The 24200-nt window shown below is 41.0% G+C and overlaps 2 protein-coding genes across 2 annotated transcripts; both read left to right on the forward strand.

Annotated features, from left to right (window-relative positions):
• The first annotated feature begins 189 nt into the window (after window positions 1–189).
• On the forward strand, window positions 190–20321 carry psme4a (proteasome activator subunit 4a). The gene is made up of 47 exons (XM_079559828.1): window positions 190–804; window positions 1329–1469; window positions 1603–1719; window positions 3299–3343; window positions 3902–4051; window positions 4124–4187; window positions 4269–4343; window positions 4597–4719; window positions 4798–4890; window positions 6084–6349; window positions 6443–6629; window positions 6714–6803; window positions 6877–6941; window positions 7616–7766; window positions 8613–8711; window positions 9157–9226; window positions 9316–9383; window positions 9457–9672; window positions 10285–10442; window positions 11137–11232; window positions 11309–11364; window positions 11447–11503; window positions 11597–11652; window positions 11795–11893; window positions 11975–12037; window positions 12104–12199; window positions 12285–12416; window positions 12489–12698; window positions 12799–12935; window positions 13082–13135; window positions 13228–13357; window positions 13428–13509; window positions 13590–13743; window positions 13817–13886; window positions 13970–14095; window positions 14172–14324; window positions 14396–14500; window positions 14581–14672; window positions 14746–14877; window positions 15129–15337; window positions 15416–15501; window positions 15581–15709; window positions 15868–16023; window positions 18822–18984; window positions 19065–19198; window positions 19276–19416; window positions 19487–20321. The coding sequence occupies exons 1-46, from the start codon at window positions 608–610 to the stop codon at window positions 19408–19410; spliced, it is 5487 nt and encodes a 1828-aa protein (XP_079415954.1). The 5' UTR covers window positions 190–607; the 3' UTR covers window positions 19411–19416; window positions 19487–20321.
• A 925-nt stretch (window positions 20322–21246) lies between these two features.
• gpr75 (G protein-coupled receptor 75) lies at window positions 21247–24036 on the forward strand. Its single transcript, XM_079560655.1, has 2 exons — window positions 21247–21608; window positions 21866–24036. Exon 2 carries the CDS (start codon window positions 21971–21973, stop codon window positions 23618–23620), a length of 1650 nt encoding a protein of 549 aa, XP_079416781.1. The 5' UTR covers window positions 21247–21608; window positions 21866–21970; the 3' UTR covers window positions 23621–24036.
• The last annotated feature ends 164 nt before the right edge of the window (window positions 24037–24200 follow it).

Here is a 24200-nt window from a genome sequence, read left to right on the forward strand (position 1 = left end):
ATGAGGAGGACAGGAGGACAGGAGGAGCTGGATTTAAGGTCATCCCGTTTAGCATGCCGTTTAGTGCCAAAGGATAAGGTGTTTATAAAAAGCATGAATGAAGAGTTGCATCCTGGGAATTGTAGTTACGGTCTACGGTTGGGTGGCGTCAAGCCGCTGCTAGGGCTGTAGTTGGATGAATCAGTCGACGTTGACAGTCCTTGGGACATGACTGTGCTTTTGTAGTGAAGAGCTAACTTTAGCCACGCCGTTAGCTGGTTCAGATATTTTTGATTTGTCTAGTGGTGAGAGATTTCGGTGCTAATCTATCTGCAGACTCGCTGGAGTTTTCTAAGCCTTTTCATTCTTACAGATCGAATATGGTATTTGCCATTTTTTTACTGGAAGTGAGCTAACACAACTTCAGCTAAATGGCTACCTAGCATGTCTGGAACTTATGGATTTCATAACTGAGTCATCGTGACCCATTACAGTCTTGTTATTGGGCACAGAGGGTTGTTATCATTCAATCTCGTCATTAGTGTCCTGGAAGACGGCAGCACAAGACTAACTTTTGCAAAGTGCAGTTTGCTAGCATCACAGAGCTAGCCATTTTAGGATTAGTAATATGAAAAGGACACAGAGCGTTACATTGGGATTTCAACCTCAGAAGGACATTGTATACAACAAACTTCTGCCATATGCGGATAGGTTGGACGAAGAGTCAAACGATGTTTTGAGTAGAATTAAAGGTAACTTAGCACGAGCCGTCCAGTTGAGAGAAATATGGCCCGGTGTACTCTTTTGGACAAGGAAACTTTCCACGTAAGTATTGATTTCATTGAGTGAAATGTAACAACTGTAACATATTTGTAATATAGAAAAAAAAAGAAAGGTGTTCATTTATCTCAATATCTGTCTTGGTGCTGAGGAGCAATTTCGGTGTCCTTATGGTTCCTTGTGTTTATGTTTGCTTAGAAATGCAATCAGCTGACGGCATTGGATGATGATGATTATTAATAATATAAAATTATAATCCAGATCATGCATAAACGAATTCTTCAGATTTAGGATGTTCGTTTTAATCCCCCACAATAAGCTATGAAATAATACATTGTTAATGTAGTAGGTGCTCATTTGCAAGTTTCACATTGCTGGGCTCTGTTTAATCTGTGTCATTCCTCATTGGCCTTGTCCAAATGTGAGTCACTACCGGCTCAGAGTGTCGGAAAGTATGTGGGGTTGACCCAGATTCTTATGGCTTGTGTTATTGCACTTTTCAAATGTTGTTTGCTTGTCACCTGACTGTCATTTATAAATAAAATAACATTCTCCTTTAAACTTCATAGGTATATGCGTCTATACGGTCGGAAGTTCAGCAAAGAAGACCATGTGCTGTTTATCAAATTGCTCTACGAGCTGGTGACCATCCCCAAACTGGAGATCAGTATGATGCAAGGCTTTTCTCGTCTTCTCATCAACCTCCTGAAGTGAGAGACGTTTTAAAACTTGCACTTGCACTCAGTCATTACAGAATGTACTAGACGTTGATGCTGTTTGTGGATCTCATTTAGAATTGTTATTTGTAATTAAATAATAATTATCTGTATCTGTATTTTTCAGAAAAAAAGAATTGCTTTCAAGGGAAGACCTTGAATTGCCATGGAGGCCCCTGTACGAGCTGCATGACCGGATACTGTATTCTAAGACAGAACATCTGGGTCTCAATTGGTTTCCTAAGTATGTCTGTTCTCGTTTGCAGATTCTGCTATTTCAATCAATTTTGTTCAGCTCAGAAAAATATCCATAGACAAGCAAATTTTAGTCAGACATAGTAAACCAAGTGTACTGAATATGCATTAGTGATGATATGTAGATTATTCAAGGAATTGTAGCGTCTATTGGAAAAATCTGTGAAGCTCTTACAGTCAGCAGTGCGAGGTGCTCTTTTATGGTGTTATGGGAACATTGTTTGTTACATATTTTTGCATATTGCGTATGCGCCACTATGGTTTAAAACAAGCTGCTTAATTTGTTGCACATGTCCATAAAAAGATAATTGTAAAATGGACAGGTGAAGTTTTGGTAATAGTCAGGGTGATTGGCGTTTTGTGCTGAAAACAATCTTTTTGCCTCTGTCTCCTTTTACATTCAGTTCTCCTCGGGCTCGCACATCCTCTAAAAACTTAATACTAAAATTGGTTCAAAGGCGGTAAGAAATATATTCCTCCTTGTGTTTTATTTTGAAATAATCCTGTGGGGCACTTGTTTTTTCCTTTGATAAAATGCATGTAAAATCACAAAATGGCCATCCCATATGCAGCTTGTACAAGGATCAAAACCCCTTTATCATCAATGTTAACATTCCACTCATATTGGAGACTGTCGCACTGCAGCCAACAGATTCTCAAATCTCTATCCCCTTTATCTACTCTGATAGGCTTCTCTGGGATTCATCCGTGTATTCAACTGTTTTGGATTATAAAAAATATTCAAAGTCTTAAGAACAAATTTGTAAATGGTGCATTGCTTGCATGAGTAATGATTACTTACACTGACTGTTGATTGGTGGTGGGCTGCAGCCTTGCAGACGTTAGTTGACATGAACAATTTTTCAAACGTCTTTTAGGGGCTACGAGGAGAAAATTCTTAGTTTTGTCCCAACTTTTAATTGTGGATATCTGACACAGATTCCAAGCATTGTAGACCTGGGGTTCTTAAACCTTGTATGTCTCACCCTTGTGTAACAAAATACTCATCTACTGACCCAGGTGGCTTTTATTGAAAACACTTTGAATGCATGATTTTAACCCTGACCTGTGTGATGTGGACATTTGTGGAGATGGTTGAAGTGTGACTAAAATGGCATGAGGAATTTGGATATTATTGAACTTCTTGCCTGTGCTGTGTAGGAATACATGTAGTAATTAACAGTTGAGGCAAATTCTTAGGAGTTTCCACTGAGGCATGGCTTGAGCTTGCATGTGAGCACAAGGGTAGCTGAAAAGCTGTAGTTATATTGGTCAGGGGCTTTAAAAGTGGTTATGTGACCACATGTCATCTGTAAGTGAAGATAACCTTGTCAGGTGTGATGGTTAATAAGCTCTCTGGAGTGGAAACTAAAGGAAATGAGCAATACTAGTCATGCAAGTTGGCAGTGAAAATAGCTGACATAAACTGATACATCTTTAGATAAAATTTGTTAAAATGTGCTACTGTTCGACGCAAGGCATGTTGACATGTAATATAAATATGTCTTCACATCAGTCATCGAATGCATACGGATTGCTCTGACTGACATTATTGCTTTTCATTGCAGCTCTGTGGAAAATGTGATCAGAGCACTGGTAAAAAACTGCAGACCGTGAGTATTCTCTGTATTACTCTTTCTTTGTATATTTTTTGGCTCAATATACTTAATCATTGCCTTTATATAAACATCAGGAAATGTAGAAAATCACCACTGCACACCATAGCTCGGCAGACATCTCAGGGAGCTCTTGGGCACTGTGCGCTCTTACGCAGATAATCTTATTATCTCCTCTAATTCTGTCTTGTCTGAAAGTTTCCTGTTACGGTAAGAAGGAAGAGTGATATGTGGTCAAGTGCAGAGACACTGGTCAGCAGCAACACAGAAGTTTTGACATGTTAGAAGCAAAAAATGGGAGATTATGAAAACGAACGACTAATAACCCCTTATGTCATGTTTCCCTGCTATATAAAACAATGCCAGAGTATCTACATTTGAGGGTTGTAAGATGCAACGAGCTTTGATATGTTCAATTAGTTAAATGTTAGTTAAATGTTATAGGCACACATATAACATTTAACACCGTTCTTCTAGCCGGCTAATTCATTTTTGTGATGCTAATACTCTGTTTTTATTCCCCCATATTATACTAAATTTTTGGCTTGTATGCAGGTATTTTTCAGACTCTGCAACTCAGGAGATGTTAGATGAGTGGAGACCTTTTTTATGTCCTTTTGATGTGACAATGCAAAGAGCAATCAGCTACTTTGAGCTCTTTTTGCCTACAACTTTACCACCAGAGCTGCATGAAAAGGGTTTCAAGTATGTTTTATTTAAAACTGTGATTGGATTGATTCACTTGTACACAGTATTAAGATCTTTGTTTGTCATCAGGTTGTGGTTTGAGGAAATGTTGAGCTTATGGGTGTCTGTGCAGAACCTCCCAAGCTGGGAAGTGGTAAGATGAAAGATGACATGTTTTGTAAAGTAAAGGACAGCATCTTGTGCTTATTTAGAAGTGTTCTGTTTGTTTGTGTAGCATCTGGTTAGCCTCTTTGCCCGTCTGGCTAATGACAACATTGGCTACATTGACTGGACTCCGTATATTCCCAAGGTAAGTTTATTTACAGTACAGTCTGCCACTTGTGAGGTTTGCGAAACACACCATGTGAGACTACTGCATGGTCATGGATGCTTGTGGAAACTAATTCTCAAGTTTCCTTGTTGATTTGGCAATCAGTCAGTTTTAGAAAGTGGGTTACATTTTTCAGGTTTGTTTTTTACTAACATTTTAGACCTATAAGACAGCTGAGCATAAATGTTATATTTCAACAATTTAATAGTTGATTTGCATTTTATTTTTCCAGATTTTTACAAGAATATTAAGAAGCTTAAATCTTCCAGTTGGCACCAGTCAGATGATCGTGCCCCGATACATCACCAATGCATATGATATCAACCATGCTGTGTTGTGGGTTTCGGCCTTATTGGTACGTTAACAGTTTTAATCACAACAGTATTATGTGACATAAAGATTTATTGACTTTTACATTACTTGCATGTTTCAGGGAGGACCCGACAAACAGGCGCAAGCTCAGCTCAGTGGCCTGTTCAAGAGTATTACCTCTTTCTTTCACCCATCAAACCATGGTCGCTGGTTGGTAAGTGATTTGAATGCTTCACAAGTTATATGAAGATATTATATCATTCTTACTGAGTTATTAAACAGCAACAAAGAGACTGTTATGTTGGTCCAAAGAAAATTGTCTACCCTCCGGGAGTGTAAATGCTCCAGTTAGCTTGTCTAACACTGATCCTCCAATATGTGGTAATGGCAACATCACTGTCCTGCTGACGGAGGGCACAGTCACACGTTGTTTTTTTCTGAGAAGCTTTCTTGGTTGTTGGCTGTATTGGTTTACAGCAGGATGTTGTTGAGACATGTGAGTTTACCCACAATGTTATTAAAGGTCACAGGAGGCACAGCCACATACCATTCTGTTTTGAGGAGCCCCCTCCATTACATTTCAATGCTCAGGCATCAACATGTGTCTTACCCAACACTATTAATGGCTCAGCAATGACTCAGTAAGTTTATTTTTGGCTGGCAAATATGTGGAAACACATTTTATAATGTGTTTACAAGTTAAACATTTAAACAAAGTTTATCAATTTATAATTGATTTATTATATATAATAATAATAATCATCATAATAAATAATCATAATAAATATTCTCAAACAAAAATGACATGTAAAACGCCATTGTGAACAGTCATCACATTCTGTAAACTTTATTATTCTTGAATAACACTTATCATGTAGCTTTATTAGTGATGCATTATTGTCATCTTGCCTCAAACAACATGTTTCTACTCCTTTTTTGGCTGAAACTGTTATAAAGGCCTCAGGCCCGGATCTTCAGGGTCCAAAAGGGTGCATTGCAACCTCATTTTAAAATGCTTGCTTCCTCGGATGCACCCTCGGTCAGATTGTTCTGGAGCCAGTGCTGAGAGGCGCACATTAATATACTACTTTTTCGTGTGGTTTTGTATATGGCGTTGTATGATATAATACGGTATTGCATGCATTTTTTGAACAGGGACAGTACATCTACAAAACATTGACCAAGGCAAAGTCAGGACAAATACTTGGTGCCAGGTTATAACATGAACACTAACTTACACATTTAGTCCCTAAGTAGGTAACAAAACACGAACACTGTTGTATATGGTTAAACAATTAAACAATCAATCAAAATAATATATAATTCAGCTCCATAACACAATTATTTATACATCAACTGAGGAGCTTATGATTGTTTTTTATAAAAGCCCTTTATGACCATTTACAGATGAAGCTAATGAAGATGCTCCATAGACTCCCTGCAAGTGTTGTGCGCAGGCTGCACAGAGAGCGCTACAGAAAGCCCACCTGGCTCACCCCTATTCCCGACAGTCACAAGCTCACAGAGCAGGACATCACCGAATTTGTAAACAGTATGATGGAGCCAGTTTTGCTCGCCATGTTTAGCAAAACGGGCAGCCTGGATGCCGCAAAAGCATTGCAAAACCTTGCTTTGATGAGACCCGAGTTGGTCATCCCACCAGTGCTAGAAAAGTAAGTTATTACTTAAATTAAACTTAAATTATTTCAACGCTCTTAATACCATCACGCTCTAAAAACTGTGATTAATTTGTTTTCTAATTGCAGGACGTACCCCGCTCTGGAGACGCTGACAGAGCCCCATCAGCTCACGGCCACTCTAAGCTGCATGATTGGAGTGGCGCGCAGTCTAGTATCCGGTGGCCGCTACTTTCCTGAGGGGCCCACTCACATGTTGCCACTGCTCATGAGGGCTCTGCCTGGCGTAGACCCAAATGACTTCAGCAAGTGCATGGTAGTCCATCCCTCTGTAGCAATTAATACTCATCCAGACCAGTAGCCTAATGACATGAAGTGATCTATTGTAATGTGCCCACAGATCACATTCCAGTTCATTGCTACATTTGTGACCCTTGTGCCTTTAGCTGACTGCTCCTTTGCCCTCCATGAAAGAACAGACTTAACAGAGGTGAATGATGAGTTCTTTATAAAGCTTGTTCTTATTTTTAACTGAATGTAATTGTACTTTTTCTGATTTTTAGATCGAGCGTGAGATGTGCTCAGCTTCTGCAGAGTTTGAAGATTTTGTCCTTCAGTTCATGGACAGGTGAGTGAATCTGGTCTCTCATTTTTGGTCTGCACGCTACTTTGCTGAACATGTTTTTACCATTTACATACCATTTAGCTGTCTTGTATGATAGACATACTGTAGACCATGATTCTTCACTCCTCCCCAATTATATTTGTAACAGGAACTTAATATAATCTATGTAGTCTGTCTGACGACTCCTACAGAGCGTGTTCCTCATAGTGTCAGCAGAGACTTAAAAAAAAATTAATAAAATCACTTTCCGTCGCTTAGCTAGTTCTAGTTTCCTCCCGGTGGCGGAGCACATGGAAGTGGGGTTTGAGATGCAGCCAAAGTGTGTGAGCCAATTATGTGTCTGTCTGAGCTTGTTCTGTTGTTGATGCATCGCGCCGCTCTCATGCGTATTTCCGGTGATCGCCTTCATTCCATAGGGAATGAATGCAAACTGGTGGCTCGTACTACTCTTGCCACTGCTGGTGTTAGTGCGCTGTTAAAAGGGTATCTTTGCTGTACACTCCGCCCTTCTGGAGCAGGCAGAACTGCATCACTCCTCCATAGTTCTGTTTGACCTGCCAATCAAAGCCCAGCCTCAAAAATATTACATTTTCAATGCTTGTTGATGAGCTTCATGTGCTACATACATTTTCTCTCTAATCCTGTATTTGATTACTATTTTTTTATGGTCTGTGCAGATGCTTTGCCCTGATAGACAGCAGTACTTTGGAACAAACCCGTGAGGAAACGGAGACAGAAAAAATGACTCATCTGGAAAGTCTGGTCGAACTTGGACTGTCCTCGACTTTTAGCACCATCCTGACACAGTGTTCATTGGACATCTTCAAGGTTACTGTTACTCTACACACATGTCCCTCATTCATCAAACTTGTGTACGGCAAAATCAGAGCGTATGTGAGGTGTACGAAAAATCACTGCCTGTTTTGGCATTCATCAATCCGGACGTAAACAAGGCTACAGCGTTAATATTTATGGGCAGGCTTTGATTAAGTGTTGCCTGGGCAGCGGGCCACAGCGACGCTCATGGTATTTATTTATTTCTTTTGTGTTCTGTTTTTAACACAAAAGACCACAGTAACCGTGGCGCAAACATTGTGTGAATGGCTTCCCCGCCTCACACGCGCCCCACTGCTGTGTACCGGGACTCACCTGGGTCTGAGCGAGGCCCTGGTCTGTGCACAGGGTCTGCTGACCACGCGCTCTATTTAATAAAGATAACTTTTATTTATTTATTTAGTGAATGTGATCTTGGATTGGCTATAAGGTTAATGTGGGTTACTGACTTATTCTATATTCTCTTCCTAATGCGCAAAATTATCATTTGTTTTGCTTTAATTTATTATTTCCTGGTCCGAGTAATGTTCTTTTTTGCCGTGTTTTGTGTCTGCATGTCGTCAAACCCATGGGTAAGGCCTCTTGATACATATTTTTGGGCATTTCATTCAAATGACGCTGGGATTTCACCGTGGCATTTATCATCAGCTGCTCGTGTGTACGGCAGGATTAGAGCAGTAACCACAGGTTCATAAATGCCGCGCGTCCTCTTGTGTATAATCACAATACACCAAAACATACACCATTTTTGTGCGCAACGTTAATAAATAAGGGCCACTACCTATATCGGTCTTTTGTGTATACATTATGTTCTAATGCAGAGTTTGACCATTTTAACAGGTGGCTTTGGAGAAAGTGTTCAACTTTGCAACCACCAACATCTTCGAGACTCGTGTAGCAGGGAGGATGGTCGCAGACATGTGCAGAGCTGCTGCCAAAGTGAGTCCCTTTGAATTGCATACAGTGTACAATGTTTTCAGGCCTGTCTCTTCTTTTTCTATTTTGTTGTGGTCTTGATACATAAAAGTCTTTTTTTCCTGTAGTTAAATTTCTACAATAATGAACTTTAAGAAAATATGGACCAAAAGGACAACATTTAGTTAGTGTTGTAGTTGTCTTTGAACATGCGTACAAGTTAAGGGCTCTGGTAAATTTGATTAATCGTCTTTGAAACAGAAAGGTACTGCTTCTATATCAACGTGAGTGGAATTTTGTAAAATAAAAAATCAAATAGTTTTAACATTTTTCGGAAACAGACTTATAATCATTATTATTTACAGTTTGACATTGACACAGGGTTAAATAGAGAGAGACACACTTCTGAACACACTAAAGGGCATCACTTAGTTCCATGTCATCATCCTTGTGCTCTCTTCCTTTGTAGTGTCACCCAGCAGAAGCACTTAAGGTTTTTGTGCCACATTGCTGCAACGCTATAAACCAAATTGCAGTCCGTAAGTGCATTGAAGTTGCATTTTCTTTCGGAAATTTGTTTTGGTATAAACTTTGTGGCTGCTGTAAACTCTGGCTTTATCCTGCACAGATGAGGAAGTGTTAAACGAAGAGGAGCTCGACAAGGAGTTTCTGTGGAATCTGCAGCTCTTGTCTGAGGTGATTTTGCCCAACTTTCCTCATTTTATTCCCTGTGGCTTATTTGGCCTAAGCTTTTAACCTCTCGACGCAGGTCACCCGAGTGGATGGCGACAAAGTTTTGCCCTATCGTTCTGAGCTGGTGCAGATATTGCAGCTGACGCTCCACCTCAAATGTAAGCAGGGCTACACGCTCTCCTGCAACCTGCTGCACCACATTCTTCGCTCCTCTACTCTCATCTACCCCACGGAGTACTGCAGTGTGCCCGGGGGCTTCCACCAACCCATCAGCGACTACCTGCCTATTAAGGTATTTCTCACGGGTTTTTGAGACTGCTGTTTTTAGGACCCTTGTTTTAATGGCGACACATATGCTCTCCACAGCTCTGGCTTACAGCTGATGTGATTAGTTCCCTGTTGCTCTTAAGTCAGTAACAACCTCTACTGTGATCCCATTACGGCACTTTCTCAGTTGAGGCTAGTGTCTTGCCTAGCTTACTATTTAAAATCCTCAGCTGTCAATGACAGTTGTTAGTAATTTTGTTGACGAAGAGTACGAAACAGTGCTTTTAAACTTGGAACAAATCGTATCAAAAATGAAATGGCAAAAACAATCTCAATTTTTAATCTGATATTTATTTCTGATTTGCTTTGGCTTTTATTCTTAATACAAACAAATAAATATAGCAGAATTACTAATATGCTTTATAATAATATAGACATAATTGACATTTTAAATAAATCTTTAAATAAAGCTTCAACTAGAAAATGTCCCTCTTCAGGGCAATTAAACATACAAAATAATAACATTTTACCAGACTTCAAACCCTTTTTACTGCCACAGAGTCGGCTGTAGACCTGACCATTAAATAGCTGTTTCTGATGGGATTGTGATTTCGATATTCAACGTTGTCTTTTAAAGGATTGGGGTCGACCTGGTGATCTATGGAACTTGGATATTCGGTGGCATGTCCCCAGTGTTGAGGAGACTTCTTTTGCTTTTTACCTCCTGGACTTCATTCTCCAGCCTGAACTTCAACGCCTTCAGAGATTTGCCCAAGGAGAACAGGACTTGAGCAGGTACAATCCAACATAAGGCGTTTTTTGCACCAAACAGTTTTTGGGGCTAATCCCTGAACCTCCCCCAGTCACAGAAACTCCCTTTCCCCTCTGCTAGTGTTCGCACTGAGCAGCAGGACAGGGGTTTATAATGGGGTTATAATGTCAGCGCCCTGCATGTATCTGTACGCTGCTAACCTGGCCCAGGCGCACTATTAGCAAAGCAACCTTTGTCGCATGTGCCTGAAGGCATCCGGATTACACTTCTCCCCATGGAAAATTCATAATTGAGCAAAAAGTACAGTGTGCAATGAGCAGTTGGAGTTTAAAGTAAAACCAGGCTTCACTGAGTTATTTTGCTTCAGTTTTTGACGCAAAAAAGACGCAACAGATTAATCAATCACTCAAACTTAATTTATAAGTCGCTTTTCATCCAAAACGTGACACAAAGTGCTTTACAGTGAATTCAAATACAGTGATTCACATGTACCTTTTATATAGTTATTCATTCATTTATTTACAAAGACAGTGCATATTAACATAACAGCTCAACTTTAATATATGCCAGAGTTAGCCAAAAGGCTAGTTTTCATCTGTAGTCCTATGCCAGATGTACAGTAGGCAGTGCACCTTGGAACTAGGTAGAACATATTGATTATCATATGGCAAAATACAATAAACATTACATTTGCTGCTGTGTTCTTTTGTTTTTCAGAGATGATGTCCTGCAAAGTCTCGCCATTGTCCAACACTGCCTCTTAGGAGCAGGAAGCCTCATGCCGCCTTTAAAAGGAGAGCCCATCCCTGACTTGTAAGGAGCAGCACTGTTTCATTAAATGCCATCTAAAAGTGATATGTCAAGTAATTCAAAATAAAATAATCCTCAGGGTCCAGAGTTTGGTGAACTTGAATGAAACCACTTTTTATACAGGGATGGAGTATGGTATGATCATTTAATCTTCGTATTAGGTAAATATATATTATTTTTTAGATGTTGTTCTGAAGTCTCGATGTGTGTCTTTCAGATCACTCCAGAGAGAACTATAGAGATGCAATCTGTCGTGTGATGAGGCAGTTGCTGCGTACGTCTTAACACTTTTGTTGTAGTATAAGTACTATAGTAAGAATAAAGCTCAATTTTAGACAAGCAATTTACTTCTTTTTTGTGATTGTAGACTACATCCTGGAGCACACTGAGGATGACACAAAGTCTCTCTTCTCCATCATTAAAGTGAGGCTTTTCTCAACTTAAATACTTACTGATATATATATATTTTATACTTGTTGTGTTGTTTTGTTATCTATTGCATGTTTATTTTGTAATTGTATGTCAACATGCAAGTGAGCTTTTAATAAAAATGTTTGTATTCCAGATCATCAGTGATTTGTTGCACTTCAAAGGTTCGCACAAGCACGAGTTTGATTCTCGCTGGAAAAGTTTTAATCTTGTCAAGAAATCCATGGAGAATAGAGTGAGTGTTGTATATGTTTTAACATTGCCCACAGGGTCACACTGCAATGTTTCTCATTTGACAAAATACTTAAAATTGCAGCTTCACGGCAGAAAGCAGCACATCAGAGCACTGCTGATAGATCGTGTTATGCTTCAGCATGAAGTACGTAATTTTCCTCTTTATTTGATAGAGGGTATTCGATGTATACTTAATGTGTGCTGTTTGTAGTTGCGGAAGCTGACAGTGGAAGGTAGTCCATATAAAAGCATTCACCAAGACCTGATGAAAGATCTTTTGAGGCTTTCCACAAGCACCTACAGTCAAGTAAGTTCATCTTAGGGAATCTGTGTGAAAATTGTATTCAAGGATTTATAAACTGATTGTGAGATGAAACATGATTATCTCACAGATCCGAAACAGGGCTCAAACTGTGTTGTTCACTGCTCTGGGAACCTACAATTTCTGCTGCAGAGATCTCATTCCTCATGTTTTGGAGTTTCTTAACCCTGAAAACAGCAGTGTCACACAGCAACAGTTCAAGGTATAGCAGTCAACTGAACTTTAATGGACAGTTGTCTCAGTTGTCTTTAATGACCTTTTCTTCATGTTTTAGGGTGCTTTGTACTGCCTTCTTGGGAATCATAATGGTGTCTGCATGGCCAATTTGCACGACTGGGATTGTATTTCTTTGACATGGCCTGCTATTGTACGATCTGGCCTTAGCTCAGCTATGTCCTTGGAAAAGCCCTCCATTGTGCGCCTGTTTGATGACCTTGCAGATAAAATACATCGTCAATATGAGACCATTGGCATTGACTTTGCGGTGAGACGAGTATACTGTTGACACTTCAGATAATAATTGGACTGGATCCATATTCATTAAAATAATGCGTCTTTTTGTTATTATCTTTGTGCTCGGGCAGATTCCTTCCGAGTGCTGTGCTGTGGCAAAACAGCTGATGGTCACTGGAGCCCCACTGCCCTCTGAGCCTGTTCCCACAGACGAAAACGTGGCAGAAGGTCTGCAAAGACAGGAACAGAAGAACGCTGAGTCTGTAGAGTGAGTAAACCCTATATATTATTTTTTGTTTCCTGTCACACTCCATCACGCTTGTATTTATTTATTTATTTTTATTCATAGAAGCTTTTGTACTTATTTATGTGACAACGATTACATTTCAATGACAAAGATTTCATATTTTGTAGAAGGTACAAGCAGCTGATCGTCGACATGCTGGATAACTTGAGCAACAGAAACTTGTAAGTCAGTGTATTGCAATGTATTGATGAGCGGTCAGTCTGTTTTTTAAATTCTCATTACCTTTAACATATTTCTGGTGTCCCTTTTCAAGGCCTTGGAAATTTGAACACATTGCGATTGGCTTTTTGTCATTGCTGCTGAGAGATGACCATCAACTCCCACCAGCCGCTGTCACTTTCTTTGTCGAAAGCCTCAATCACGACTCTCTCTATGTTCGCAAGGTTGGTTACATACTTTAAGCATTTCCATGTTAACATGAAATATATTGAAATATTACATTTTCACCATTAGGTGGCGATATCAGCTGTAGCAGGAATCATGAAGCAGATAAAGAGACCTCATAAGAAGGTCCCTGTCAGTCCCTCAAAGCTTTGTAAGCATTGCCCTTCTTTGTCCTTCATCTACTGTATTTTATGTTGTCGTTTATGTTCTACTTTTGCTCATTTGGTGTAGGTGGGATCAAGGAATCCAGTAATGTTGTAGCAGGAGACCGAAAAGACAACAAGTGGCTTCAGTATGACAGCAGCAGTTTGCCGCGCTCACAAGAGACCTGGGATAAATGTGTCTTTGTTGAAAAGACGCACTGGGGATACTACTGCTGGCCAAAGTAAGATACAAAAAAATGTTTCACTGTGAGTTGTCTGTTGTAGATTTGTACTTAAGTAATGTTTTAACACTAGGGAACTGATCGTGTATGCACCATCTGAGGAACAACCCAAAGAGGACCTCAGTAGAGATGAAATGACAGAGGTAAATGTGCAGTGACTCATGTTGTGCAGGATGGCTGTATTTCAAGTATTACTATTAACCACATTTTTCATATTTACTTACAGAGGGAACAGATTATATATGACCATTTCACAGACCCTGCCTTTATCAACCAGTTCATTGAGTTTCTCTCTCTGGAGGATCGAAAAGGCAAAGACACGTTCAGCCCTCGCAGATTTTGTTTGTTCAAAGTAGGAATACATTACAAAACAATATGTCTTTTGCAAACTGGCTACAAAGTACTCATTTGTTCATTGATCTTGTCAGGGGTTGTTCCGCAACTTTCATGATGCATTCCTGCCACTGCTGCAGCCGCACATGGAGCGCCTGGTTGCAGACTCCCATGAGAGCAAACAGCGTTGTGTTGCGGAGATCATCTCTGGTTTAATCCGAGGCTGCAAACACTGGCGTTATCAAAAGGTGCACCTGCAAGTGCCATTTAATTACTTTCAATTGTAAACACAAAATTGTTAATTAAACTGGTTTTATAGGTTGAGAAACTCTGGGCCACGTTGTGTCCTTTACTGCGCACTGCACTGTCTAACATCACAATCGAAACCTATGCCGATTGGGGCACTTGTATCGCTACAGCATGTGTAAGTTTATACTTTGTCCTTTACACTATGACACATAGGGGTTGCCAGCTAATAATAACATATACTTTTTTTCCATGCAGGAGAGCAGAGACCCACGGAAGCTGCACTGGCTGTTTGAGATGCTCATGGAGTCTCCAGTGAATGGAGAGGGGGGATCATTTGTGGATGCTTGGTAAATTCAGTACTACATGATTATATCAAAGTATTTAAAAATTAACCACAAGTAATGACATTTATTTTTCCAGTCGCTTGTATGTTCTGCAAGGAGGACTTGCTCAACAGGAGTGGCGTGTTCCTGAGCTCCTCCACAGATTGTTGCAATATTTGGAGCCCAAACTTACACAGGTCTACAAAAATGTGCGAGAAAGAATTGGCAGGTAATTTATTTATTGTTTTCGGATAGAGGCAGATAGGCAAGGCATGTTTATTTATACCGAGCATTTTGTGCACAAGGCAACTCAATGCGCCAACAAAAAAACAAAGTATCTGGAAATCCAATGCAGGATATTGCATTGTTTACAGCCCTTGGCAATTTTCAACACCAAAGGGGCTTTTGACTGGGGCTTTTTGCCAACTGACATTTTCTCTCATCTTGAATTTTGCAAATATGATTTGTTCTCTTTTCCAGCGTTCTTACTTATATCTTCATGATTGATGTGAATCTGCCATTCACTGAGCCAACCATGTCTCCACGCATCAGTGATTTTACTGAGCGAGTGTTGTTGCGCCTGAAACCCCTGACAGAAGGTGATGAGGAAATTCAAAATCATGTGGTTGAAGAGAATGAGGTCGGGGAGCAGGACGAGAGAACCCAAGCAATAAAACTCCTAAAAACAGGTGAGAGATTGTTTTGGATACCATGCCCTTTTGTACCATGTCATGACTTTAAACTAAAATCCATTTTTGTATCATCAGTATTGAAATGGCTGAAGGCAAGTGCTGGACGGTCATTTTCCACTGCTGTTACGGAACAGTTACGATTTCTTCCTTTGCTTTTCAAGGTGAGAACTTTCTCTATTCATTTGGAATAACACTTCTTAATAGTGTTATGAGATATAAAGTCTGTTATTCTTTGTTTAGATTGCTCCAGTAGAGAATGATGATAATTATGATGAACTAAAACGTGACGCAAAGACATGCCTGTCTCTCATGTCCCAGGGGCTGCTCTATGCAGAGCAGATCCCCATGGTTCTCGAGGTGCTGCAGGAGGTGAGTGACAGTTGAGTTTAGTTAATTGAGATCCCCGTTAGATCCTGACCGAGCTCAGGAACTATTCTGCCAGTGTATAATCACAATACAATGTAAAGGAAAAGAAGTGCCCTTTTTAGCACAGGTTCTAACCCTTGTTTTTTTTTATCCTTTTACAGATTGCTAGCAGTAATTCTTGGCATGCTCGATACACTGTGCTGACATATCTTCAGATTATGGTTTTCTATAACCTGTTCACTGTCATGAGCGACCAGAAACTAGTGAACACAATTCGGGCACTGGTGATTAAACTCCTGGAGGATGAACAACTGGAGGTAAAATATATTCATATTATGGAATGCATTGTGTCAAAATAGTAAAATTATTGCATTAAAATAAATTAATCAAAGCAAGTAATTTTCCTACTCCGCAACGCTTATAAAATGATGAGGCTTGTGATCTGCACTAAACTGTAGCTGTAGTGACATGGCAAAGCAAACCACAGAGTTAAAACTGGGGCAAATATGTGTCCTTATGGATGAGAATATGACTGCACATGTGTTTCTATGTGCTTCACTTGACGCTGACATTACTGTGACCCCAAAAGACACTTGATATACAGAATTCCTATGTAGCTTTGGGCCTCGTTTAAAAGCCTAAAAGCCTGGCTCCCAAGTGTTTTTTTATTCTAAAAGTTGTTATGACCCATGTGACAATGCTGGGCCTAGGTGTCATATTTTTAACATAGCTGGTTTTCATCAGCAATAAAAAGTGGAAGCCTAAATAATAAAAATATTAAGATGGTCAGGCATGGAGGGGCGAGGTTATGGATGGCTTTGAATGTGAGGAGCATGATTTTGTAGTCGGTGATAAATCTATGATTGACGGGCTCTGGAGGACTGTGGAGGCTCGTAGCTGGTCCATCCGCCTTTTTGCCCTTTTAAGGAACAGGCTTCGTAGGAGGAGGTTGAGCAGCCATGTTAATTCCACAGACAACTCGGGATCATTATTATGAATGGGGCTGAATGGAACACCGGTTATCGCTCCTACTTTGTAGTTTCACACAAGATTATTGAGTTGATGAGGAGAGGGGGTGGAGAGCAGGGTTCACTACTGACACCTACTGACGAAAAATCAGCTTTAAGATTATTCGTTTTTTTTTTCCCCCCCATCAATTTCCCAGCTGCAATTTACACTATTTCTATAAGGGAAATGCTAAAACTGGGGTGGTGCAGTCACGGCATAACAGTCTGATTATATAATAGTCGGCCTGGTTTTTGCTGTAACCTGCTTGTTTATGCTAGTGGTGCTCATAGTGTCTAGCTTCACTGTAGTGATTCAGCAGACTCCCCTCCCCTCAGTTTCTCTTCCTGTTGCTATGGAAACCGGAGGCTGCAGTGATCTGTTGCTATGGCGATCATGTTCAGATTGAAGGAAGATAAAGCACATAGGACAGTGGAAAAGAGGTGTGGGGGTGAATGGAGTCAGGTTTCTGTTGAAAAGACCAGTGATGAAGATAATCCATTAAAATGATCATATCCCTTCTTCATATGTAAGTGAAATGTCAATCCACTTTATTTGTAAAGCACTTTTCATCAACAAAAAGTTTCCAAGTGCTGCACATAGAATTATTAAGTAGTGTGTGTGTATCTGTTAAGTCCCACCAATCTTCTTCAAAACTAAAAATGATAATGGATAGTTATACATTGGCACACTGGACCAACTCTATACCCTTCATCGGGTACTCGAGGGTTCGTGGGAGTTCGCCCAACCAGTCCACATGTGTTTTGTGGATCTGGAGAAAGCGTTCGACCGCGTCCCTCGTGGTGCCCTGTGGGGGGTGCTCCGGGAGTATGGGGTCCGGGGCCCTCTGCTAAGGGCTGTCCGTTCCCTGTATGACCGCAGCAGGAGCTTGGTTCGCATTGCCGGCAGTAAGTCAGACCTGTTCCCGGTGCGTGTTGGTCTCCGCCAGGGCTGCCCTTTGTCACCGGTTCTGTTCATTACTTTTATGGACAGAATTTCTAGGCGCAGCCAGGGGCCGGAGGGTGTCCGGTTTGGGAGCCTCAGAGTCTCATCTCTGCTGTTTGCGGACGATGTTGTTCTGATGGCTTCAACGAACCAGGACCTTCAGCACGCACTGGGGCGGTTTGCAGCCGAGTGTGTAGCGGCCGGGATGAGGATCAGCACCTCCAAATCCGAGGCCATGGTTCTCCACCGGAAAAAGGTGGCTTCCCCTCTTCAGGTCGGTGGGGAGTCCTTGCCTCAAGTGGAGGAGTTCAAGTATCTCGGGGTCTTGTTCACGAGTGAGGGACGGATGGAGCGTGAGATGGACAGACGGATCGGATCTGTTCCGGATGCCTCCTGGTCGCCTCCCGCGGGAGGTGTTCCAGGCATGTCCTAGTGGGACAAGGCCTCGTGGAAGGCCCAGGACACGGTGGTGGGACTATGTCTCCGAGCTGGCCTGGTGTCGCCTCGGGGTCCCCCCAGAACAGCTGGAGGAGGTGTGTGTGGATCGGGAAGTTTGGGCATCTCTGCTGAGACTGCTGCCCCCGCGACCCGGCCCCGGATAAAGCGGAAGAAAATGGATGGATGGATGGACATTGAACAGTATACTACATAAAACTATAAATAATACTTAAAACCCAAAATAGAAAAAGGGAAAAAACAAACAAAAAAAGCAATAAAACAGATTAAATGGAAAAAAAGAAGAAGATAAAAGACCTCTGTGAACTACACACCAACACATTATTAAAAGCCAGAGAATAAAAGCGTGTCCTCAGGGGGCTGTTTGGATGTGGGGCGCAAAGTGTTTCACTGCTTAGAGCCGACTACAGAGCTGTCCCTTGGTCCTTAGTGCCCCAGCTGGAGTATACTGCACATTTGGAGGAGGTCCGTGAGAGTCCAGTATATTCAAAGCTTAAGAAAATTAAAATGTTACAATCTAGTTTAAAACAGAGTTAGCCAGTGCATAAAAGCAAAAATATGGGTTTGCCTTTTCAGGCCCCTGTTAAATGTTGTGCTACTGGTGCTTGGACAATGGCAGAAGGGACAGTGCAATATTATGGATAACAAATATCATTACTGAACATTGTAAAATTAACAAAATAAAGAAACAGTTCTATTTTATTTACAGGTTAGAGAAATGGGTGCTACTACACTGAGTGGCTTCCTGCAGTGCAATTTTCTGTCAATGGATGGTCCTATGCAGGCCCACTTTGAAGCTCTCTGTAAAACACGATTGCCAAAGAAGAGGAAGAGGGAGCTTGGTGCGATGGTGGACCCCATACCTTCAGCTGGTAATAATGCGAAACATACTTAACAAAGTTCTTGAGTTTTTGTTTTGTTTTGTTTTATCCAATGTGTAATGTTTTGAAAGATTTGGTACGACGCCATGCTGGTGTCCTAGGACTGAGTGCATGTATACTCTCCAGCCCGTATGATGTCCCCACGTGGATGCCTCAGCTGTTAATGGACCTGAGCGCTCATCTAAACGATACACAACCTATTGAGGTACACACTGGTGCTCATCGTATAGTACACGTGTGTGCAATGATAAATTTGTTTGTAAAACATGTTATTCCTCTCAGATGACTGTGAAGAAAACCTTATCAAATTTTAGACGTACACACCATGACAATTGGCAGCAGCATAAGCAGCAGTTCACAGATGATCAGCTCCTCGTCCTCACCGACTTGCTCGTGTCTCCGTGTTATTATGCCTAATGCCAGGTAAAGATTTTACTGTGAAATAGACTCCCTACAGCGGTTACTTTTTAAATGTCTCTGTGTGTCTTTGCAGCAATAAAGACAACCCTTCATGAGCCACGTTCCTTGACAAATTTTGAAGAAGGAAACCATGAAGAAAAATAAAATGCAAAAACAGTACTGAAATGTGGAACATGAACTATTTTATTTGTATGCATCTGGTTCATTTACATTTCTACTATACTTAATATTTAAGGAATTATCCTTGCAGGTGTGAAAGACCTGCAGTTTGTAACATTATTGTACAGTTGTTGTTTTTTTAATTTGTGTGCATGTGCACAATGGAGTGTGTGTGTGCATTTTGGAGATGCTTGAAGACGTTCGTTGGTGTCCCACACATTTCTCAGGATTGTATCCCAGTTATAAACTCTGAGCCAACACAATGTCCAGTGAAGGACATCTTTACTATACACGGTCTTTAGTTAGAACCCTGCACACACAATGTTTGTGTGTCTGTTTGATCTACGCATACATATGTATGCATATGTCATGCTGTGTCAAATATGCACAAACATTTATTTATTTATTTTACTTTTTGAAGTGCTAAAGGTTTATTTTTTTCTGAAATTATGTAAATGTCACGCGGAAATGATTTTCATTTCTTTACTTGTACTTTGCAATGAAGGGAGAGGAGATGCTCCCCTAGGCTGTGCTGTGATGTTTGCAGTGAGAACGAACAGATTTAACCATGATGTGTGTCAGTGCAAAAGTGTAACCAAAATGCCTGTTCTTGACTTTTATGGAGTAGCTACAACCTTTTTTTTTTTTTTTTAAATAACCCTTGAGAATAAACTATTTTGGTTGTTTTCCCCTTGAATCAGTCAAACCTTAATAATTTAGGACCTCACTTAGCATAGTGCCAAAACTGCAGTGATTTTTTTCTTTTTTTTTTGTAACATTTTCATTTTGAATGTTAATAAAGGTTATATATCAATATTTTTTCTCAGTTCTAATCTATGATTTACTATATGGCCTTTTAATAACCGTGTCTATATAAAGATTGGGCAAGATGCTCAAAATACACCATGTTGCACCCCAACAATTTACAAATGTTGAAATTGCTCTTTAAGAAGTGATGAATGCACAAACCTGACACATTTTTAAATTATTGTTTTAAATATTAATTGTCTTCACTTTTAGACACCTTTATGAGAAAATAATTGGACCTTACTTTACTATGTGCTTTCAGAGAAGACCCTGAACATTGTGACTGTTTTTATTTCATTTGGATTGCCCGAGTAAAACCAGAGATATTAGTCAAAAACCAAGACCAAAAAAAAAGCGTATATTATAATGTATAATAATATGATTCTTGCGTGCCCACAACCTCAATTTGAGACTATAGACTGTTTATAATGTGATGTCACATGAATTGATGATCTATAAGCTGCACAAATAGCCTGGATTTTTAAAAGCCAGTGCTGCGGTCTGCGTTAAAAATTAATGCCTATAGAAATTCATCATTCATACTTGTTGCCTAGCAACTTGTTGAGATGCTGTTCTCAAGGATATTTGTACAGAGCAGGGCAAACAAACAATTGGCAACCATTTTATTGGCTCCAAAAAGAAAGCATAATTAATATATATATATATATATATATATATATATATATATATTTATATATTTATATATTTATATAGCGTGTCTTTAAGCTAAAAAGACAACAACAAAAAAACAGTGGAGCGTAATGGAATCAGTGGAGTGTAATGGAATCAAAGCAATATCCTACTGTAACAGTGCAGAGAACGCTATCATCTTTTTCTAAGAGCACTGTAAAAAGGTGGCGAGATTTTCCACATGGATGAGACGCATCTTCCTGAATGCAGTGGATGCTCATGCCTGAAGCCTACGTAGGCAGTGACTTCATACTCATTTTTCAGCGCACGTCCAGCCGTCGCTTCTACATGGATGCCTGTATCGTTAAGAAAACCAATATAAACCGTCTAAGGTTGTTTGAATTGTTAGACAATTGCGCGTTTGGAGAAATACGTGTTTTGACAGCATCCGTCTTACTCTTGCGTAAACGTTTCTCTAAAATCGGGCAAATTTGAGCAAAAAACTGCGGCGCGTTTAGTTACGGTTTGAGATGAAGATACACGGAGAAGGCTTCAAATAACGATGACGGATGCTGCTGATTCCACACAGATAATAGAAGGTACGTTTTCTTGTTATTATTTGGCTCTCTAAGTGTCATTGGTGGCTGTAGAGACCTTACGCATTGTATAAGAATAATGTTTGCTGGGGCGCAGTAATTTGCAGTGGCGCCGCTGGCGCATACAGCAGGCTTTTTAGTCGTTAAATTGACGTCTGCAACCCGCTAATGTCGCTATACCTGACGTTCTTGATAAAAGCTATGAGCATATGTTAAAATTTGTAATATTAATTACCACTCTCTATCTTTATCTCACACAGTGGTAATGGTGCCAGAGGCCGAGCTCCAGGCACTGTAAAGGTGATGATTTATCCGTGGAAAATGTGAAATCCAGCCAGTGGAATACAAAAGACGTCTGACATAAAATGAACACCACAGTCCCGCCTCCAGAGCTGGTGGATGTGCCAAGGACACATAACCTCAGCATTCCCCCTGGAACCCTGGGCACACAGAACCTGGCAGGATGGGCTGTCATCCACACTGCCACTTTGGCATTTTGCTCTCTTCTCCTTATTGTCATCTTTTGTCTGGGCTCTTATGGAAATCTGGTTGTGTTTCTATCTTTTTTCGACCCAGCGTTCCGCAAATTTCGAACTAACTTTGATTTTATGATCCTCAACCTGTCTTTTTGTGATTTGTTCATCTGCTGTGTGACTGCCCCTATGTTTGCACTGGTGCTCTTTTTGGATGCTAGTGGAGGGGATGGGGTGTCAAAAAGTTTCTGCTTTGCCTTCCATTTAACCAGCTCCGGCTTCATCATCATGTCCCTGGAGACAGTGGCTGTCATCGCCCTGCACAGACTGCGTATGGTACTAGGACAGCAGCCCAATCGAACTGCTTCCTTCCCTTGTACGCTGGCCCTTACTGCCCTTTTGTGGACATCCAGCTTTACCATGGCTGCTCTGCTGACTATGAGGGCCTACCCACGCAGAAGTGGACCCTGCCTGCCACACTTTGGTCTCGGGGGTGGGCAGGCCAGAGTGGTACTTTATGTGTACTTGGCAGACTTTGCCTTTTGTGTGGCTGTGGTGTCAGTGTCCTACCTCATGATTGCTCAGACTCTGAGGAAGAATGCACAGGTGAGGAAATGTCCCATCATCAGTGTGGATGCTACCTGCCCCCCACCACCACCGCCACTCATTGCAGCAGGATTTGAGAGCATGCAGTGTGGTGCACAGGGTCCCTCTCTGTATCGGAACCAGACATACAACAAGCTGCAGAATGTTCAAACTCGCTCGTTGGCCCACAGGAGCCAACCTGCTGTGCCAGGAGCTGCTGCAGGAGCTACATGCTGTCAGCTGGTGTCCTCTGTCAACCTGGCCACAGCCAAAGACTCTAAAGCAGTTGTGACTTGCATAGTTATTGTGTTTTCAGTGCTGCTTTGCTGCTTGCCAATGGGAGTTTCACTGGCACAAGATGTGCTTTCACCAGAGAGTAATTTTACACATTACCAGTTTGAACTGTGTGGGTTTGTCCTCATCTTTCTCAAATCAGGCATTAATCCCTTTGTGTATTCTCGCAACAGTGCAGGCCTACGCCGTCGGGTCCTATGCTGCTGTCAGTGGGTGGCACTAGGTTTTCTTTGTTGCAAGCAAAAGACCCGCCTTCATGCAATGGGAAAAGGCAGTCTTGAAGTTAACCGTAATAAGTCGTCCCACCATGAAACCAACTCTGCCTATGTCCTGTCACCAAAGCCCCAAAGGAGACTCATTGATCAGGCGTGTGGGCCAAGCCACTCCAGAGACTGTGTAGGCAGCCCCAAAGGCACCGGGGCCCGCAAGCCCCGCCCCCCCAGCACCTCCACACCCATTAACACCCGCATTGAGCCCTATTACAGCATCTACAACAGCAGCCCCTCTGCTGGACCTAGCTCACCCACCAGCCTGCAGCCTGTTAGCTCACAAACATTTGCCTTCGCCAAGTCTTATGTAGCCATGCACTACCACACTCATCAAGATGCTCTACAGGACTTTGACAGCACCTCAGTGCATCAGATTCCTATTCCCTCAGTCTAAACGGAGATTATGTTTTGGACCATTGTGTTAATAAGACTCATCTCACTTTATGTACATGGATGTGGACACAATGTGGTGGTAGAAAAATAAGGAATAATACAATTTGCCATGGGAATCAAAAAGTATTGTGTTCTAAGCGCTAGACTAAAATTAACTTTGCAGAAAATGTATTTTCACACAGTGCTCCTGTATTGTGCACGCATGTGCCATATTCAGTGCAAGACTTCTGTTTACATGCTGCAAAGACTACATGGGCTGATTTCCGTGCAGAGCCATGAAAGAAGCTGCAGTAGTGATTGTGTTATGAAAACCTGCACACATCTTCACATGGCTGCCAATGGCATGTGAATGCACTTTGAATCTGCTTTGAAAATGTTATTTGTGATCCTAAAACCATTTTTAAAAGAAATAAATGTTTGGCAATTTAAAGCTTGTCTTCACTGTGATATACTTATTGTCCCAACATAAGTGTGTAGTTGTGTTGACAGAACTGAAAATCTTGCCTCTGCTCTGAAGTGCCCTCTGGTGGTTGAATTTAGCAATTTCAAAGTTGTAGATGCATACATTGAAATTAAGAAAG

Source organism: Gobius niger, assembly GCF_951799975.1.
Source record: "Gobius niger genome assembly, chromosome: 7".
NCBI classification, from domain to species: domain Eukaryota; kingdom Metazoa; phylum Chordata; class Actinopteri; order Gobiiformes; family Gobiidae; genus Gobius; species Gobius niger.

Bases quoted from the DNA above. Each gene is read 5' to 3' on its own strand.
- psme4a (XM_079559828.1), top strand. From the start codon at position 608: ATGAAAAGGACACAGAGCGTTACATTGGGATTTCAACCTCAGAAGGAC. The intron at 805-1,328 runs GTAAGTATTGAT...TAAACTTCATAG, and splicing joins TGGACAAGGAAACTTTCCAC to GTATATGCGTCTATACGGTC. The intron at 11,653-11,794 runs GTGAGGCTTTTC...TTTGTATTCCAG, and splicing joins CTCTCTTCTCCATCATTAAA to ATCATCAGTGATTTGTTGCA.
- gpr75 (XM_079560655.1), top strand. From the start codon at position 21,971: ATGAACACCACAGTCCCGCCTCCAGAGCTGGTGGATGTGCCAAGGACA.